This window comes from Oncorhynchus kisutch, linkage group LG4 (genome assembly GCF_002021735.2).
Source record: "Oncorhynchus kisutch isolate 150728-3 linkage group LG4, Okis_V2, whole genome shotgun sequence".
Classification (NCBI taxonomy): domain Eukaryota; kingdom Metazoa; phylum Chordata; class Actinopteri; order Salmoniformes; family Salmonidae; genus Oncorhynchus; species Oncorhynchus kisutch.
Window position 1 is genome coordinate 57,204,512 of NC_034177.2, and position 16,351 is coordinate 57,220,862.

The following is a 16,351-nucleotide window of genomic DNA, read 5'->3' on the forward strand; positions in this document are numbered from 1 at the left end:
AACAAAATGCATTGAAGGTTTAATTAGTTTTTATTACAAAAGTTTTGTACATATGGTGACGTTTAGATTCAAAAGTACGAAAACAAAACTGCACAAAATAACCATTTTATATTTTTACCATGACTGCACTTCCATTTATTAATTCATTCATTTTTTTTTAGATCCATTAGAAGAATCTGAGATAAGTGTCAACTTCTAACCCACAAGACTTTGGCTGGGATTCCATCCAAAACCTCAATATAGCGTGCTTGACATTAAAGAATTTCCAATTGAGCGGTCGAAATCTGAACAGCTGATCTTGAATGTGATCTCCGCAACATTGCCTTTAAAAGACGCAATGTCTACAAACATGATTGGCTTGAATCTTGACCTTTGATTGCAAAAAATAAAAAGCATTGCATGAACTTGCTCAATACATTGTCAGCTCAGTCCATATATACACAAAAATATTCCACTGACTGGAGAAACAATTTCCTGGGATGGGAGAAATACATGAGTTTAATGTACAGTAAAAGCTAAGGTCCAAGGCTCTTGCTTGATGGTTTGCAGAATAAACAGACATTTCAATTCCCTTCATGAGAACGTAAACCCACAACTATGAAAAAGAGGCCCTGTTGGTAGAGAGAAAACGGTGCTCTCACTCTCCCCAATCCACCTTGGTAAAGTGGGTCCTAACTGGGTAAAATACCATTATTTCTCCAAATAAATACTATGAAGTTATATAAGGCTTCCTTTAAAACTTGTAGAGGGTTAACTAACTTTTTGAAGTACCCTTTAAAACCTCACTATTCTTCATGAACACAGTTAAATGTAAATTCCTAAGAAAATGCCAGCATAGCAAGTTTAAATGGTTCAGAGGCAATATGACATTGTATAGATTTATTGGTTGATTGATCAACCATGTTATAAGCAGACCTGGGTTCATATACATAAGTTGTGCTTGATTGAGCCTGCCTGTTATGATGGAACCAATATAAAAGTCTCAAAAGTGCAAACCCCACCCACCTAGCATAATTAAGCATATATAATACATGAATCCAGGTATGGTTATAAGGAGACTAACAAACCCTTCATACAGTACTGACACCTAGAGAAAATACCCTTTTTATTTCAGCTAAATGAGAATAGCAGAAAACCATTCGAGTTCAGTGTTTTATCCTGGCATTATGTCCAATTCTTAACCGACACAGGAGCTTACTAGTGCCCTGCTACCAACTGCCCAGACTAGCAAAAATAACTTTCAGTAACCTACATGGCCATACAGGCACCAGTAGACGCAGTCCTTCAGCACTGTGACTGGCAAGGTGTGAAGAGGTCATTGTGATTCATTCTAGAAAGATGTCACCCTTGTCAGTCAGTTTGGCACAAGCTGGCTTATATTTCACAACGCAGGACTCGCTTATCCAGCTAACTCAATTTAAATAATTAAATTATACATTTTTACCAGAATATATTTTACGCTTCAGAATACATTATCTTGTAAGGTTAGTTGGCCAACTATAAGAAATAGCCCTCAGAACAGCCTCAATTTTTCAGGTCATGTACTCTACATGGTGTCGAAAGCGTTCCACAGGGAAGTTGGCCCTTGTTGACTCCAATGCTTCCCACAGTTGGGTCAAGTTGGCTGGATGTCCTTTGGGTGGTGCACTATTATTGAAACACACGCAAAACTGTTGCGCGTGAAAAACCCAGCAGTTCTTAACACAAACTGGTGCGCCTGCCACCTACTACCATACCCCGTTCAAAGGCACTTAAATCTTTAGTCTTGCCCATTCACCCTCAATGGCACACATACACAATCCATGTCTCAATTGTCTCAAGGCTTAAAATCCTTCTTTAACATGTCTCCTCACCTTCATCTACAATGTTTGGAGTGGATTTAACAAGTGACATCAATAAGGGATCATAGCTTTCGCCTGGATTCACCTGGTCAGTGTATGTCATGAAAGAGCAGGTGTACATAGTGTATAAATAATTCATTTATTCTATATGCAAATTACCGTCGCACAAACAGGCAAAAAAATACAATTTGATTCAATTAAAAAATAATTATGTACATTTACAAATGTCTTTAACCCCAAAGCCACCATACCCTTCCCATTTATAAATCCTACGTTTACGCGCACAAACACACAAATGTCTCTTTGGCTGACGTGTGGAGCTGCAGCACCTGCATCATGTGCACTTGACAAATAATTACAGACCCCCCCCCAAAAAAAAATAATACTATAGACAAGGTATTCCAAAAGGAGGATTTAGTGTATATCTCAATTCCTTTCTATGCTTTAGTGAATGAATAGATACGTATTTTCAAACATCTACTCACATACAAAGCTTAGCGACACACATACCCTTCCATGCGTGTGCATACATACAGAATTGTAATGGAAATGCAACACACAGAGCTGTAAAATGAAATGCTGATGGAAGGCATCAATAAATAGAGATGTCTGGGCCTCAGTGTGTCTGTCAGTCGTTCTTAGTGTTCTGGGTGGTGTCCAGGCTGACCACCTGCAGCTCTGTCAGGTTACTGCTGCTGCTGCTCAACTGCTGACCAATCACCATCTGCAACACAGCACAGCACATCAACATCAGCATGTGCCACTGAAGACCAATCAAAGAAAATTAAAGTGACATTGAGAAAGAAGAGAGAACATAACTCTGCTCAGCATGGGTCCACCACAGATAGAACAATGAGCTAGCTGGATGTATAAATCTGAACCATTCGGTTGGCATTTCCACTCAGCACCAAATATGGTGATGAGAGGAATCCCAGTGGCCGCCAGGGGGAGAAGATGGATTTTGCCCGACATTCTACGAATTTTCTCATCGATGAAACGGTTGATATCAATAGTTTTCTGTTCCCAAAACTAGAATATGTGATGAACAGTTTTGAAGACTTTACACTTTGCCAAAGTTGTTTTTCAATGTAATTGTTTAGGAGTGCAAGGGCGAATTGAGTTATTGCACACGTGCACTTGACAGAGTAGGCGTTGCCCAACGGAAATATGCAAATACATGCCAGAACAAGGCAATAGGATCTCACTAGCTCATGCTTGGCTCTGCCCGTCTCCTTGCTTATTCTGCCCACTATGATTAATTTGCTCCCATTGGAAACGACAGGCTGTGGTCTATCTTGGGTTAATTATAAAAAAATCTTTGGTTCCACTTTGCATGCATTAATTTGCACTGTTGAGTAGCCTATTGCCAGACAATACACCTGCCTAACATGGTTGGGGTCAATTCCATTTAAATTCTAGGTAATTCAGGAAGTAAACCAAATTCAAATTGCTCCTAATTGAAAAGCATTGAAGAGAATTAGAATTTTTGTGTACTTCCTGAATTGACCCCAACCCTGCTGCCAGAGGACACAATTATTGACATTAAATTGATTAACTAAAACCCTCTATTTTTGATAAGAAAGCTTTTTCTAAAAGCATCGCTTTGCATGAGTTTGGTCATTTATGTTGTTATAGTGTACGGTAGCTATTGTACTCCAACTAAGGCTCTGTGAAACACAATGGATTATATTCTGTTCCTAAACTTTAGTCATTCACTCACATTCACCTCTATAAAAAGCCAATCTATTGAAATCTCAATCCTGCGTGACTTTGAATGACTTCCTCAATACAAATAAAAAAGTCTTCCAAAGAACATATGGCTTTCAATATGTTCTGTGCAGTGTTGTCCAAACCTGATTTTCATTTTTATTTAACGGTTGTTTAACTAGGCAAGTCAGTTAAGAACAAGTTCTTATTTTACAATGACAGTCTACCCCAGGCCAAACCCTCCCCCAACGACACTGGGCCAACTGTGCGCCGCCCTATGGGACTCCCGATCACAGCCTGTTGTGATACAGCCCGGGATCGAACCAGGGTCTGTGACGCCTCTAGCACTGAGATGCAGTGCCTTAGACCGCTGCACCACTCTGGAGCCCCAAATATCATAGGAGTAGATCATCCACATACAGTAACAGTACAGGAGGCAGGCCAAACCCTCCCCTCCACAGTGATAAAGAGTGCTCTGTCCGGATGCATTAGTGCATGTCAGTGGCATGCTGGTTGCAGAGAGAATATGAGAGTTTCACTTGTAAAATGTAGGTCTTGCCGTACTGGGTGTAGCTGCACTGCAGAAACAGGGATCTGCATGGTGCCCGAGGGTGCCGTAAGGAATACCTGAGGGACAGCACCTAGCCAGAGAGAGACGGACACATACAAACATGAACACAGCGCTCTCATCAAACACACTAGCCTGTCAGTCAACCTCCCGACTATGTAGCTATATTCATACCAGATCTGGGTTAAAACAGTATGCGTTTTCATCCTTTGAGCATTTGATTAAGCCTGCCTGGAATGCCAGATAGGATAGGTTGCACTTTTTGGAGCATTTCATAGGTTAAGCTCAACACACCCAGCTAAAAAAAAAATGAAAGAAAAAATACTAATTGAACTGAGGTCTGAATCATATATCAATCAACCTCCACCATCAACCCACAGCCAGTGTAGCCTCACCTGTGTCCCAGCGTAGCCTACTGTAGTCAAGCGTGGTCTCACCTGTGTCCTGGCCCTGTCCGTGGGACACCTGCATGGCCGAGGGGCTGGACGCGTACATCACTGTGTGGGGGCTGGTGTACATCATGTGCCCCGCCATGGACGTGGGCACAGACGACGTGACAATGGTCGCTGGGGGAGTGGGGAAAAGATATTAGTGTATAAGACAAAGTAAGAAGTTTAGAAGAGACATTGCCCACCAGATGGCACTGTATCACTGAGGGAAAATTCAATTCTGTTCAACTGAAGTTGACCCCTCATAACAGTATTGTAGACTACAACCTTCCGCTCACTCAAGAGAGATAAGTTAGAGCTTATCACACATAACCAGGGTTGTACAGCCCTGTGTTAGACAGAGGAGAGTTACCAGTGGAGACAGTCGAGGTCTGGGAGATCTCCGAGCTGCTGTCATTGGTGTGTGTGGTGGGGTGCACCTGGATGGCCTGCAGCTGCTGGGTCATCCCTCCCCCTGGAGGGGAACAGGCAACACAAAACAGCTGATCACTCACCTGTACACTATTCTAATCTTCTGTCGGAACTCTTATAAATGGTAGGAATATTAGTTTGCCCCATACAGTTTTGGACATGATTTCATACACATATGTACAGTCAACTAAAGTTCATGCCTGCCTCATGCCTGTTATTCCTTGTACAGTTGTGGCCAAATTTTTTGAGAATGACACAAATATACATTTTCACAAAGTCTGCTACCTCAGTTTGTATGATGGCAATTTGCATATACTCCAGAATGTTATAAAGAGTGATCAGATGAATGGCAATTAATTGCAAAGTCCCTCTTTGCCATGCAAATGAACTGAATCCCCTAAAACATTTCCACTGCATTTCAGCCCTGCCACAAAAGGACCAGCCGACATCAGCTGACATCATGTCGTTAACACAGGTGTGAGTGTTGACGAGGACAAGGCTGGAGATCACTCTGTCATGCTGATTGAGTTCAAATAACAGACTGGAAGCTTCAAAAGGAGGGTGGTGCTTGGAATCATTGCTCTTCTTCTGTCAACCATGGTTACCTGCAAGGAAACACGTGCCATCATCATTGCTTTGCACAAAAAGGGCTTCACAGGCAAGGATATTGCTGCCAGTAAGATTGCACCTAAATGAACCATTTATCGGATCATTAAGAACTTCAAGGAGAGTGGGTCAATCATTGTGAAGAAGGCTTCAGGGCGCCCAAGAAAGTCCAGCAAGCAACAGGACCGTCTCCTAAAGTTGATTCAACTGCGGGATCGGGGCACCACCAGTACAGAGCTTGCTCAGGAATGGCAGCAGGCAGGTGTGAGTGCATCTGCACGCACAATGAGGCGAAGACTTTTGGAGGATGGCCAGGTGTCAAGAAGGGCAGTAAAGAAGATACTTCTCTCCAGGAAAAACATCAGGGACAGACTGATATTCTGCCAAATGTACAGGGATTGGACTGCTGAGGACTGGGGTAAAGTAATTTTCTCTGATGAATCCCCTTTCCGATTGTTTGGGGCATCTGGAAAAAAGCTTGTCCGGAGAAGACAAGGTGAGCGCTACCATCAGTCCTGTGTCATGCCAACAGTAAAGCATCCTGAGACCATTCATGTGTGGGGTTGCTTCTCAGGCAAGGGAGTGGGCTCACTCACAATTTTGCCTAAGAATACAGAATGGAATAAAGAATGGTACCAACACATCCTCCGAGAGCAACTTCTCCCATCCATCCAGGAACAGTTTGATGACGAACAATGCCTTTTCCAGCATGATGGAGCACCTTGCCATAAGGCAAAAGTGATAACTAAGTGGCTCGGGGAACAAAACATCAATATTTTGGGTCCATGGCCAGGAAACTCCCCAGACCTTAATCCCATTGAGAACTTGTGGTCAATCCTCAAGAGGCGGGTGAACAAACAAAAACCCACAAATTCTGACAAACTCCAAGCATTGATTATGCAAGAATGGGCTGCCATCAGTCAGGATGTGGCCCAGAAGATAACTGACAGCATGCCAGGGCGGATTGCAGAGGTCTTGAAAAAGAAGGGTCAACACTGCAAATATTGACTCTTTGCATAAACTTCATGTAATTGTCAATAAAAGCCTTTGACATTTACGAAATGCTTGTAATTATACTTCAGTATTCCATAGTAACATCAGACAAAACATTCTATAGACACTGAATCAGCAAACTTTTTGGAAATTAATATTTGTGTCATTCTCAAAACTTTTGGCCACAACTATACATCCCCCTCTGCAGCCAGACAGACAGACAAGCCTCCCAACCTTTTCCCAGAGCACAAATCAGACCATAACTAACTACATCCACACAAATAAAACATGAATACCAGTTCTTTATGGCAATATGTAGCAAGGCCTATTCCCAATCCCCCCCCTCCCCCAATGTGTTTTATAAAGCCCACAAGACACCAACCTTATCATCCTGCGAATCTCAAAAAACAACTGGGGGCAGGGACTTCCCTTACAGAGCTCCGGGATGCCGCTCACCCATTAATAGAAGAAGGGGAAAACTTGTCTCTGTCGACCTACAGACAAACTAGTCTCTCAACAGACACAGACTAGTGTCTTTCTCTCGACAGACTGACCTAGGGAGACTGCAGCGGGGAATCGGAAGACGGCCTGCTGGCCCTGCTGTGTCAGTTGTGATGCGGTGAGCTTCTGGCCCCGCTGTCCCGGGATGGCCAGGGTGTGCTGGTGCAGCTGGCTGAGCGGAATGGTGGGGGTGCCGGGAGGGAGAGAAGTGCCTGCTGCAGGAGGGAAAAAAGGATGAGTGAGTGAGTGAGTGAGAGAGAGATTCAGCCTGCTGTCATAATGGGAGAGAAAGGGAGCCAGAGACAAAGATCTGCTACGTCGGGACCCAGAACAACATCTCTGCGCTACTCAGTCGGTTAGCCACACTATCACTACAAGCAGACATCACAACAAGGGCAACAACAATACTTTAGAATGTCCGTGATTGCACCACTACATGAACCATTTTTGTACTTTTTTTTTTAAACCTTTATTTAAATCAAAACTAAGACTTCTTAAGCTTTAAGGTGGTTATTTCCCAGTATTACATGGCTGTAACAGCAGCTACCATTTCATGTCTTAAATTGATGGTAATTTTTACTAGTAGACCTGGACCTCCTGTACTAATTTGATCTCTTTTAATATCAATATAGCAAATCCTATTACAAGGGGCACATCTGGCTCCAAAACACTCTGTTTGTGCAGGGGCTCCATGAATTAAAAATAAATGATAATTTCACAATTGAACTGCCTAATCTTCACTGAATATTCATGACCAATTATAGGCAGAGATCGGCAGCCGACTCGGGATGGCCATTGTGTTGGACCTCCTAATTATTCCTCTCCTACAATGAAAATCAAAGGCATGAGCCCATTGGATGTAGATGTTCCCTTCGTGGATACTGGGGCTTTGTAATACATGTCAAATATAACCAAGCTGAAAGGGCTTCCTGGAGATGTGAAACGCGGCAAAATATAAACAGCTGTTTAAGTGGAAACGCAAGTCACGCTACTGCCACGAACCACCTCGACGTCGTGGCAAGATGATTCAAATTGAAATCATGTTGATGGACCAGATCTGGGTTCAAATACATGCTTAATCAAGTATTTGTATTTTTTTTTTCAAATGATATATATTTTTAAATAATAACCAAATACATTTTGAAGTATTTCAATAATTTCCTATAAATACTATTTTAAACTATTTTCAAATACCCTAGAACCAAACAGGTCTGCTAAGCGCAAACTTGAATGTTGTGAAAATTCTGTGCAACTTCCAGCTCGTGTTTACTGTGAACACTGAGGCTGTACCCAAGCCAGCGTTGTAGGCACTTGTCCCATTAGTTAACTTCTTATGGCTGGGGGCAGTATTGAGTAGCTTGGATGAATAAGGTGCCCAGAGTAAACACCCTGCTCCTCAGACCCAGTTGCTAATATATGCATATTATTAGTATATTTGGATAGAAAACATTCTGAAGTTTCTAAACCTGTTTGAATGATGTCTGTGAGTATAACAGAACTCATATGGCAGGCGAAAAACCTGAGAAAATATCCAACCAGGAAGTGGGAAATCTGAGGTTGGTCGATTTTCAACTCAGCCCCTATTGAAGATACAGTGAGATATTGGTCATGTTGCACTTCCTAAGGCTTCCACTAGATGTCAACCGATGTCAACCGTTAGAAACTTGTTTGAGGCTTCCCCTTTGAAGGGGGGCTGAATGATAGAGGGGAATGAGTCAGAGGACTGCCAGCAGCCACGAGCTGGTCACGCTCATTCACATGAGAGTAGCTCCCTTTCCATTGCTTTTCTGAAGACAAAGGAATTCTCCGGTTGGAACATTATTAAAGATTTATGTTAAAAACATCCTAAAGATTGATTCTATACATCGTTTAACATGTTTCTACGGACTGTAACAGAACTTTTTGACATTTCTTCTGCTCCTAGTGAACGCGATTAGTGACTTTGAATTTGTTTACAAACCGCATGAACAAAAGTAGCTATTTGGACATAAATGATGGACATTATCGAACAAATCAAACATTTATTGTGGAACTGGGATTCCTGGGAGTGCATTCTGATGAAGATCATCAAAGGTAAATGAATATTTATAATGTTATTTCTGACTTCTGTTGACTGCACAATACGGCGGATATCTTTTTGGCTTGTTGGGCTCTGAGCGCCGTACTCAGATTATTGCATGGTTTGCTTTTTCCGTAAAGCTTTTTTGAAATCTGACACAGCAGTTGCATGAAGGAGAAGTTGATCTAAAATTCCATGTGTAACACTTGTATCTTTGATCAATGTTTATTATGAGTATTTATGGAAATTGATGTGGCTCTCTGCAAAATTACCGGATGTTTTTGAAACTACTGAATTAGGTTCACGCCAATGTATAATAAGATTTCTTTATATAAATATAAACTTTACCGAACAAAACATACATGTATTGTGTAACATGAAGTCCTATGAGTGTCATGCTGCTCTAGTTTCAACTGTTCTGCCTTATTATTATTCGACCATGCTGGTCATTTATGAACATTTGAACATCTTGGCCATGTTCTGTTATAATCTCCACCCGGCACAGCCAGAAGAGGACTGGCCACCCCACATAGCCTGGTTCCTCTCTAGGTTTCTTCCTAGGTTTTGGCCTTTCTAGGGAGTTTTTCCTAGCCACCGTGCTTCTACACCTGCATTGCTTGCTGTTTGGGGTTTTAGGCTGGGTTTCTGTACAGCACTTTGAGATATCAGCTGATGTACGAAGGACTATATAAATACATTTGATTTGATTTGATCTGATGAAGATCAAAGGTTAGTTATTAATTCTCTCTCTATTACTGATTTTTGTGACTCCACTCTTTGGCTGGATAAATGGCTGTTTTTCTGTGACTTGGCTCTGACCTAACATAATCGTTTGTGGTGCTTTCGCTGTAAAGCCTATTTGAAATCGGACACTGTGTTGGGATTAACAACAAGATTACCTTTAAAATGGTATAAGATACTTGCATGTTTGAGTAATTTTAATTATGAGATTTCTGTTGTTTGAATTTGGCACTTTCACTGTCTGTTGTCATATCGATCCCGTTAACGGGATCTCAGCCCTAAGAAGTTTTAATCACAAAAATTGAGGATTATCTGATAACTATGAAAAAAGCATTCTGGATAATATAGAGAATCTGGAACTATTTATTGAGCAGCATTTTGATATGCTTGAAAAAAGAAATGGATACATCGAAGTGAACAAGAGGACCCTTCCTCGAGTTCTGCGAGCGAAACTGAAGGGAAGCCACCGTCTAAAAATCCAAATTTAACATCGGAATGGAACGTTTTTATAACTCTGCCTCCAGAAGATAGCATTGCTTACAAGTATGAGCGAGCAGTTATAAAACTGGATATATTACCTGTGCTACTGGGGGAGGTTAAGGTCTTAAAAACAGGAATGGGTTACAGTAATAAAATGGAAGAAATATGAGCGGATAATAAGACATTGAAAACTACCGTGGACTCTACAGAGAGGCTACGGTATGAAAATAAAACAATGAAAGCCAAATTACTTGATCTAAAGAGCAGAAGTATGGAAAATGATATTGTTATAATGGGAATAAAGGAGGAGGAAAACAAAAACTATCAGTCAACGGAGGAAAAAGTCATGGTGTTCATGAAACGTAATCTCAAAATGATGGACGAACAGGTGGAAACCATTGATTTTCAAAAGGGACCATCGTTTCGGTGGCAGAGCAGAGGGAAGATCCTGTCCGATCGTAGCTATGCTAACCCACTACAAAATGAAAATAAAAAAATTAACATAAATTAAGTTGTTAATGTAAAAATGTTTGGGGTAAAAAACAAATTAATCCATATTTGTACTGTGTAATGCAGTGCAAATATGTATCGGGACTACTTCAACAACAGGAGGTAGCTATCACTCACAGCCACGTTGTAATCTTCCAAGTCCTTGAACATTTGGTTGTTTACATATAATTTATCGACCACTAGACGAACATTCTGCTTCTCTGCTTGGAGCCTTTTGATATTGGGGTACAGGGCACGTCGTCTCCACTATTTCATGGGGAAATTGTTCATTAATAGAGAATGGGGTGTTCTTCAATTCCCTACCCTGTGTTGTAACAAGGCAATTTTCATTTTGTAGAATAGATTTATTATAGGGCTAGGACAAAGGATTATATAATGAAAAACCTGCCTAGGTTCTTTATTGGAATAGGCCTATATGCTCCTAAAATAATTGGTGTTATTACCCTTTTACATAAAAATAAATAAATCTCAATGTAAAAAATGTAAATGATGATTATTGTTCCGATACACACCAGCAAATGGATTGGGTATTGTCAACAGGGTTGTTGTCTCTCGTGTGTGGCGGGCTGGTTAATGGGATAAAGTGATTAAAGTTAACGGTAGCACATTACAATAACTGGCTTATGGAAGCACTTCTCTAAGTGAGAGAAAGGTATATTATATATTTCTATATAAGCTATTAAAGCTACCTTGATAGAGCAACGACCCTGGAATAAAAACAAAATGTGTGTGGGTTGAGAGAGGGTTGGTTTTACAGGTTCACTCACTCTGGATTGTCAGTACAGCATGTATTTTTGGCTATCGTGCCATGGCTGTGTCAGAGTCGATTGTAAGTTAAACATGGGTATTCCTTTATGGGCAGTGTGATGCCTAAGACATATTTTTACTTGCAGTCATTAGAATCTATGTTCCTTTTTCCTTCTACCTTTTTTTTTTGTCGGGAATACAACAGGATATAATGAGGACAACATGAAATATGTCTTGCATGTAATGGACATTTAAAAAAAGGACTGGTCTTATGATATTATTTAGGTTGTTTTCTCTTCATTTCTTCAAAGATTTGTCCTCCGAAGAGGATGGGTTGGTAGTATTATTATTTTTAAAGTTAGTTTTAACAGTGGCCAAGTAGGCTACTGTGGCTATTTGATCATAATGTAGGCCTACTAGAGTGGCCTACCATAAAATAAACGATGGATAAAATGCATCCCATATCATTTTAACACGGAAAAAGCAGTTATATAATTCAGCCTACAGTAGCAGCCAATGTGTGGAGTTAAATGTATACCTACATTCCATGAGACTTTTGAAGAAAAAAAACATGCAGGTCTTGACATTTACCTGTTTATCTACTTGTCCTTCAGACAAGGAGGTGACTGAAAATGTTGTTGTTTGATGCAAGAAACCACTTTCCAAAATAAAATGCATTATTATTCCCATAACATTATTACAGAGAATCAGACAAATTATGCTACCCTCTGCATATTGGCTATTTAGCTTGTTCAAGCCCATCTCAAAATACAACACTGCCCCTGTAAGACAAAAAATATATATACTTCACAGCGGTTTACATGGGACAATGATTCTCTACCCTATACTTGCTTGTTAGGCCACTATTAGAATTTTAGCAACCAGGAAATGGCAAAGTGATTTCTGCATATTCCACCTTTAATACAGTTAGAGTTTAATGGCTGTGACAAAACAGAGGATGGATCAACAACTGTAGTTACTCCACAATACTAACCTAAATGACAGAGTGAAAAGAAGGAAACCTGTACAGAATAAAAATATTCCAAAACATGCATCCTGTTTGCAATAAGGCACTAAAGTAAAATTGCAAAAGATTTGGCAAAGAAATTAACGTTTTGTCCTGAATACAAAGCATAACGCTTTGTATTCAGGACAAAAAGTTCAAATTGGGGGCATATCCAATACAACACGTCACTGAGTACCATGCTTAATATTTTCAAGCATGGCGGCGGCTGCATCATGTTATAGGTATGCTTGTCATTGGCAAGGACTAGGGAGTTTTTCCAGGATAAAAATAAATGGAATAGAGCTAAGCACAGGCAAAACCGTAGAGGAAAACCTGGTTTAGTCTGTTTTCCAACAGATACTGGGAGACAAATGCACCTTTCAGCAGGACAGTAACCTAAAACATGGCCAAATATACACAAATTGCTTTAAAATCTATGGCAAGACTTAAATGGCTGTCTAGCAATGATCAACAACTAACTTCACAGAGCTTGAAGAATGTTTTAAATAATGATGTGCAAATATTGTACAACCCAGGTGTGCAAAGCTAAGAGAATTACCCAGATTCACAGCTGTAATCGCTGCAAAAGGTGATTCTAATGTATTGACTCAGGGGTGTGAATACTTATGTAAATGAGATATTTTTGAATTTCATTTTCTATTAATTAGCAAAATAGTTCTAAAAACATGTTTTAACTTTGTCATTGTGTGGTATTGTGTGTAGATGGGCGGAGAAACATCAATTAAATCCATTTATGAATTCAGGCTGTAACATAAAATGTGGAGGGGCATGAATACTTTCTGAAGGTGATCATTTATTTCTAGGAGCTGATCCATTGTCAGAATTGAATGTTAAGGTAACATTTGAATGATCCAAGAGCAGTGCCGCCTTTCTTTCGATCTTATCAGTATCGACATATGCAACGCACTTACTGAAGGTTCTCCCTACGTGATGTTTTGGGAAACGCATGTGATTTTTGTGGCCTTTATAGAAACGATGCATCGTTAAAACACTCGTAACCTTTAAGTTCCATCACTATCGTGAAAACGAGCCCTGGCTATTACTTCAAAGACATGGCTATTTGCATTTATGTAAAATATATGGATTCTCACTTTAAAGAGGGGAGGGTGTGAATATCAATAGAGAGCATTTTCGCTAAACCCAATTCTTTCTACTATTAAACTCGGACAAAACAGAGATGCTTGTTCTAGGTCCCAAGAAACAAAGAGATCTTCTGTTGAATCTGACAATGAATCTTAATGGTTGTACAGTCGTCTCAAATAAAACTGTGAAGGACCTCGGCGTTACTCTGGACCCTGATCTCTCTTTTGAAGAACATATCAAGACCATTTCGAGGACAGCTTTTTTCCATCTACGTAACATTGCAAAAATCAGAAACTTTCTGTCCAAAAATTATGCAGAAAAATTAATCCATGCTTTTGTCACTTCTAGGTTAGACTACTGCAATGCTCTATTTTCCGGCTACCCGGATAAAGCACTAAATAAACTTCAGTTAGTGCTAAATACGGCTGCTAGAATCCTGACTAGAACCAAAAAATTTGATCATATTACTCCAGTGCTAGCCTCTCTACACTGGCTTCCTGTCAAAGCAAGGGCTGATTTCAAGGTTTTACTGCTAACCTACAAAGCATTACATGGGCTTGCTCCTACCTATCTCTCTGATTTGGTCCTGCCGTACATACCTACACGTACGCTACGGTCACAAGACGCAGGCCTCCTAATTGTCCCTAGAATTTCTAAGCAAACAGCTGGAGGCAGGGCTTTCTCCTATAGAGCTCCATTTTTATGGAACGGTCTGCCTACCCATGTCAGAGACGCAAACTCGGTCTCAACCTTTAAGTCTTTACTGAAGACTCATCTCTTCAGTGGGTCATATGATTGAGTGTAGTCTGGCCCAGTGGTGGGAAGGTGAACGGAAAGGCTCTGGAGCAACGAACCGCCCTTGCTGTCTCTGCCTGGCCGGTTCCCCTCTTTCCACTGGGATTCTCTGCCTCTAACCCTATTACAGGGGCTGAGTCACTGGCTTGCTGGGGCTCTCTCATGCCGTCCCTGGAGGGGGTGTGTCACCTGAGTGGGTTGATTCACTGTTGTGGTCATCCTGTCTGGGTTGGCGCCCCCCCCTTGGGTTGTGCCGTGGCGGAGATCTTTGTGGGCTATACTCAGCCTTGTCTCAGGATGGTAAGTTGGTGGTTGAAGATATCCCTCTAGTGGTGTGGGGGCTGTGCTTTGGCAAAGTGGGTGGGGTTATATCCTTCCTGTTTGGCCCTGTCCGGGGGTGTCCTCGGATGGGGCCACAGTGTCTCCTGACCCCTCCTGTCTCAGCCTCCAGTATTTATGCTGCAGTAGTTTATGTGTCGGGGGGCTGGGGTCAGTTTGTTATATCTGGAGTACTTCTCCTGTCCTATTCGGTGTCCTGTGTGAATCTAAGTGTGCGTTCTCTAATTCTCTCCTTCTCTCTTTCTTTCTCTCTCTCGGAGGACCTGAGCCCTAGGACCATGCCCCAGGACTACCTGACATGATGACTCCTTGCTGTCCCCAGTCCACCTGGCCATGCTGCTGTTCCAGTTTCAACTGACCTGAGCCCTAGGACCATGCCCCAGGACTACCTGACATGATGACTCCTTGCTGTCCCCAGTCCACCTGGCCATGCTGCTGCTCCAGTTTCAACTTCCACCTGACTGTGCTGCTGCTCCAGTTTCAACTGTTCTGCCTTATTATTATTCGACCATGCTGGTCATTTATGAACATTTGAACATCTTGGCCATGTTCTGTTATAATCTCCACCCGGCACAGCCAGAAGAGGACTGGCCACCCCACATAGCCTGGTTCCTCTCTAGGTTTCTTCCTAGGTATTGGCCTTTCTAGGGAGTTTTTCCTAGCCACCGTGCTTCTACACCTGCATTGCTTGCTGTTTGGGGTTTTAGGCTGGGTTTCTGTACAGCACTTTGAGATATCAGCTGATGTACGAAGGGCTATATAAATACATTTGATTTGATTTGATTTGAATTCGCCTAACCTGCAGTGTTAATTCTAACATGCTGCGTATGTTCTCCTAACTTGTTTTTAGGGAATCTCGTCCACGGATGTTTAAATCTGAACCAATCATAGACATCCATGTTGGTCTCAGCTCTCTGCAGGTAATTCACTAGGTCCCCCCGTGTGGTTCTGGGAATTTTGCTCACCGTTCTTGTGATCATTTTGACCACACGGGGTGAGATCTTGCGTGGAGACCCAGATCGAGGGAGATTATCAGTGGTCTTGTATGTCTTCCATTTCCTAATAATTGCTCCCACAGTTGATTTATTCAAACCAAGCTGCTTACCTACTGCAGATTCAGGGTTCCCAGCCTGGTGCAGGTCTACAATTTTGTTTCTGGTGTCCTTCGACAGCTCTTTGGTCTTGGCCATAGTGGAGTTTGGAGTGTGACTGTTTGAGGTTGTGGACAGGTGTCTTTTATACTGATAACAAGTTCAAACAGGTGCCATTAATACAGGTAACGAGTGGAGGACAGAGGAGCCTCTTAAAGAATAAGTTACAGGTCTGTGAGAGCCAGAAATCTTGCTTGTTTGTAGGTGCCAAATACTTATTTTCCACCATAATTTGCAAATAAATTCATAAAAAATCCTACAATGTGATTTTCAGGATTTTTTTTCTTCTCATTTTGTCTGTCATAGAAGTGTACCTATGATGAAAATTACAGGCATCTCTCAT

At 41.4% G+C, this 16,351-nt stretch overlaps 1 protein-coding gene across 4 annotated transcripts in view; it reads right to left on the reverse strand.

Moving 5' to 3' along the window:
- Positions 1 to 11: 11 nt before the first annotated feature.
- LOC109889714 (serum response factor) overlaps positions 12 to 16,351 on the reverse strand; it is a 68,503-nt gene continuing 52,163 nt past the window's right edge. Inside the window, exons 4-8 of one of the 4 annotated variants that reach the window (XM_020481355.2) lie at positions 7,130 to 7,291; positions 4,918 to 5,019; positions 4,554 to 4,682; positions 4,113 to 4,189; positions 12 to 2,565 (exon numbers count right to left, since the gene is read on the reverse strand). In XM_020481355.2, coding sequence (XP_020336944.1) covers positions 2,470 to 2,565; positions 4,113 to 4,189; positions 4,554 to 4,682; positions 4,918 to 5,019; positions 7,130 to 7,291 — 566 coding nt within the window. In that variant the 3' untranslated portion in view covers positions 12 to 2,469. Of the gene's footprint in view, positions 2,566 to 4,087; positions 4,190 to 4,511; positions 4,683 to 4,917; positions 5,020 to 7,129; positions 7,292 to 16,351 lie in introns of all 4 variants that reach the window. The other 3 variants (XM_020481353.2, XM_020481356.2, XM_020481354.2) reach the window with 3 other exon arrangements.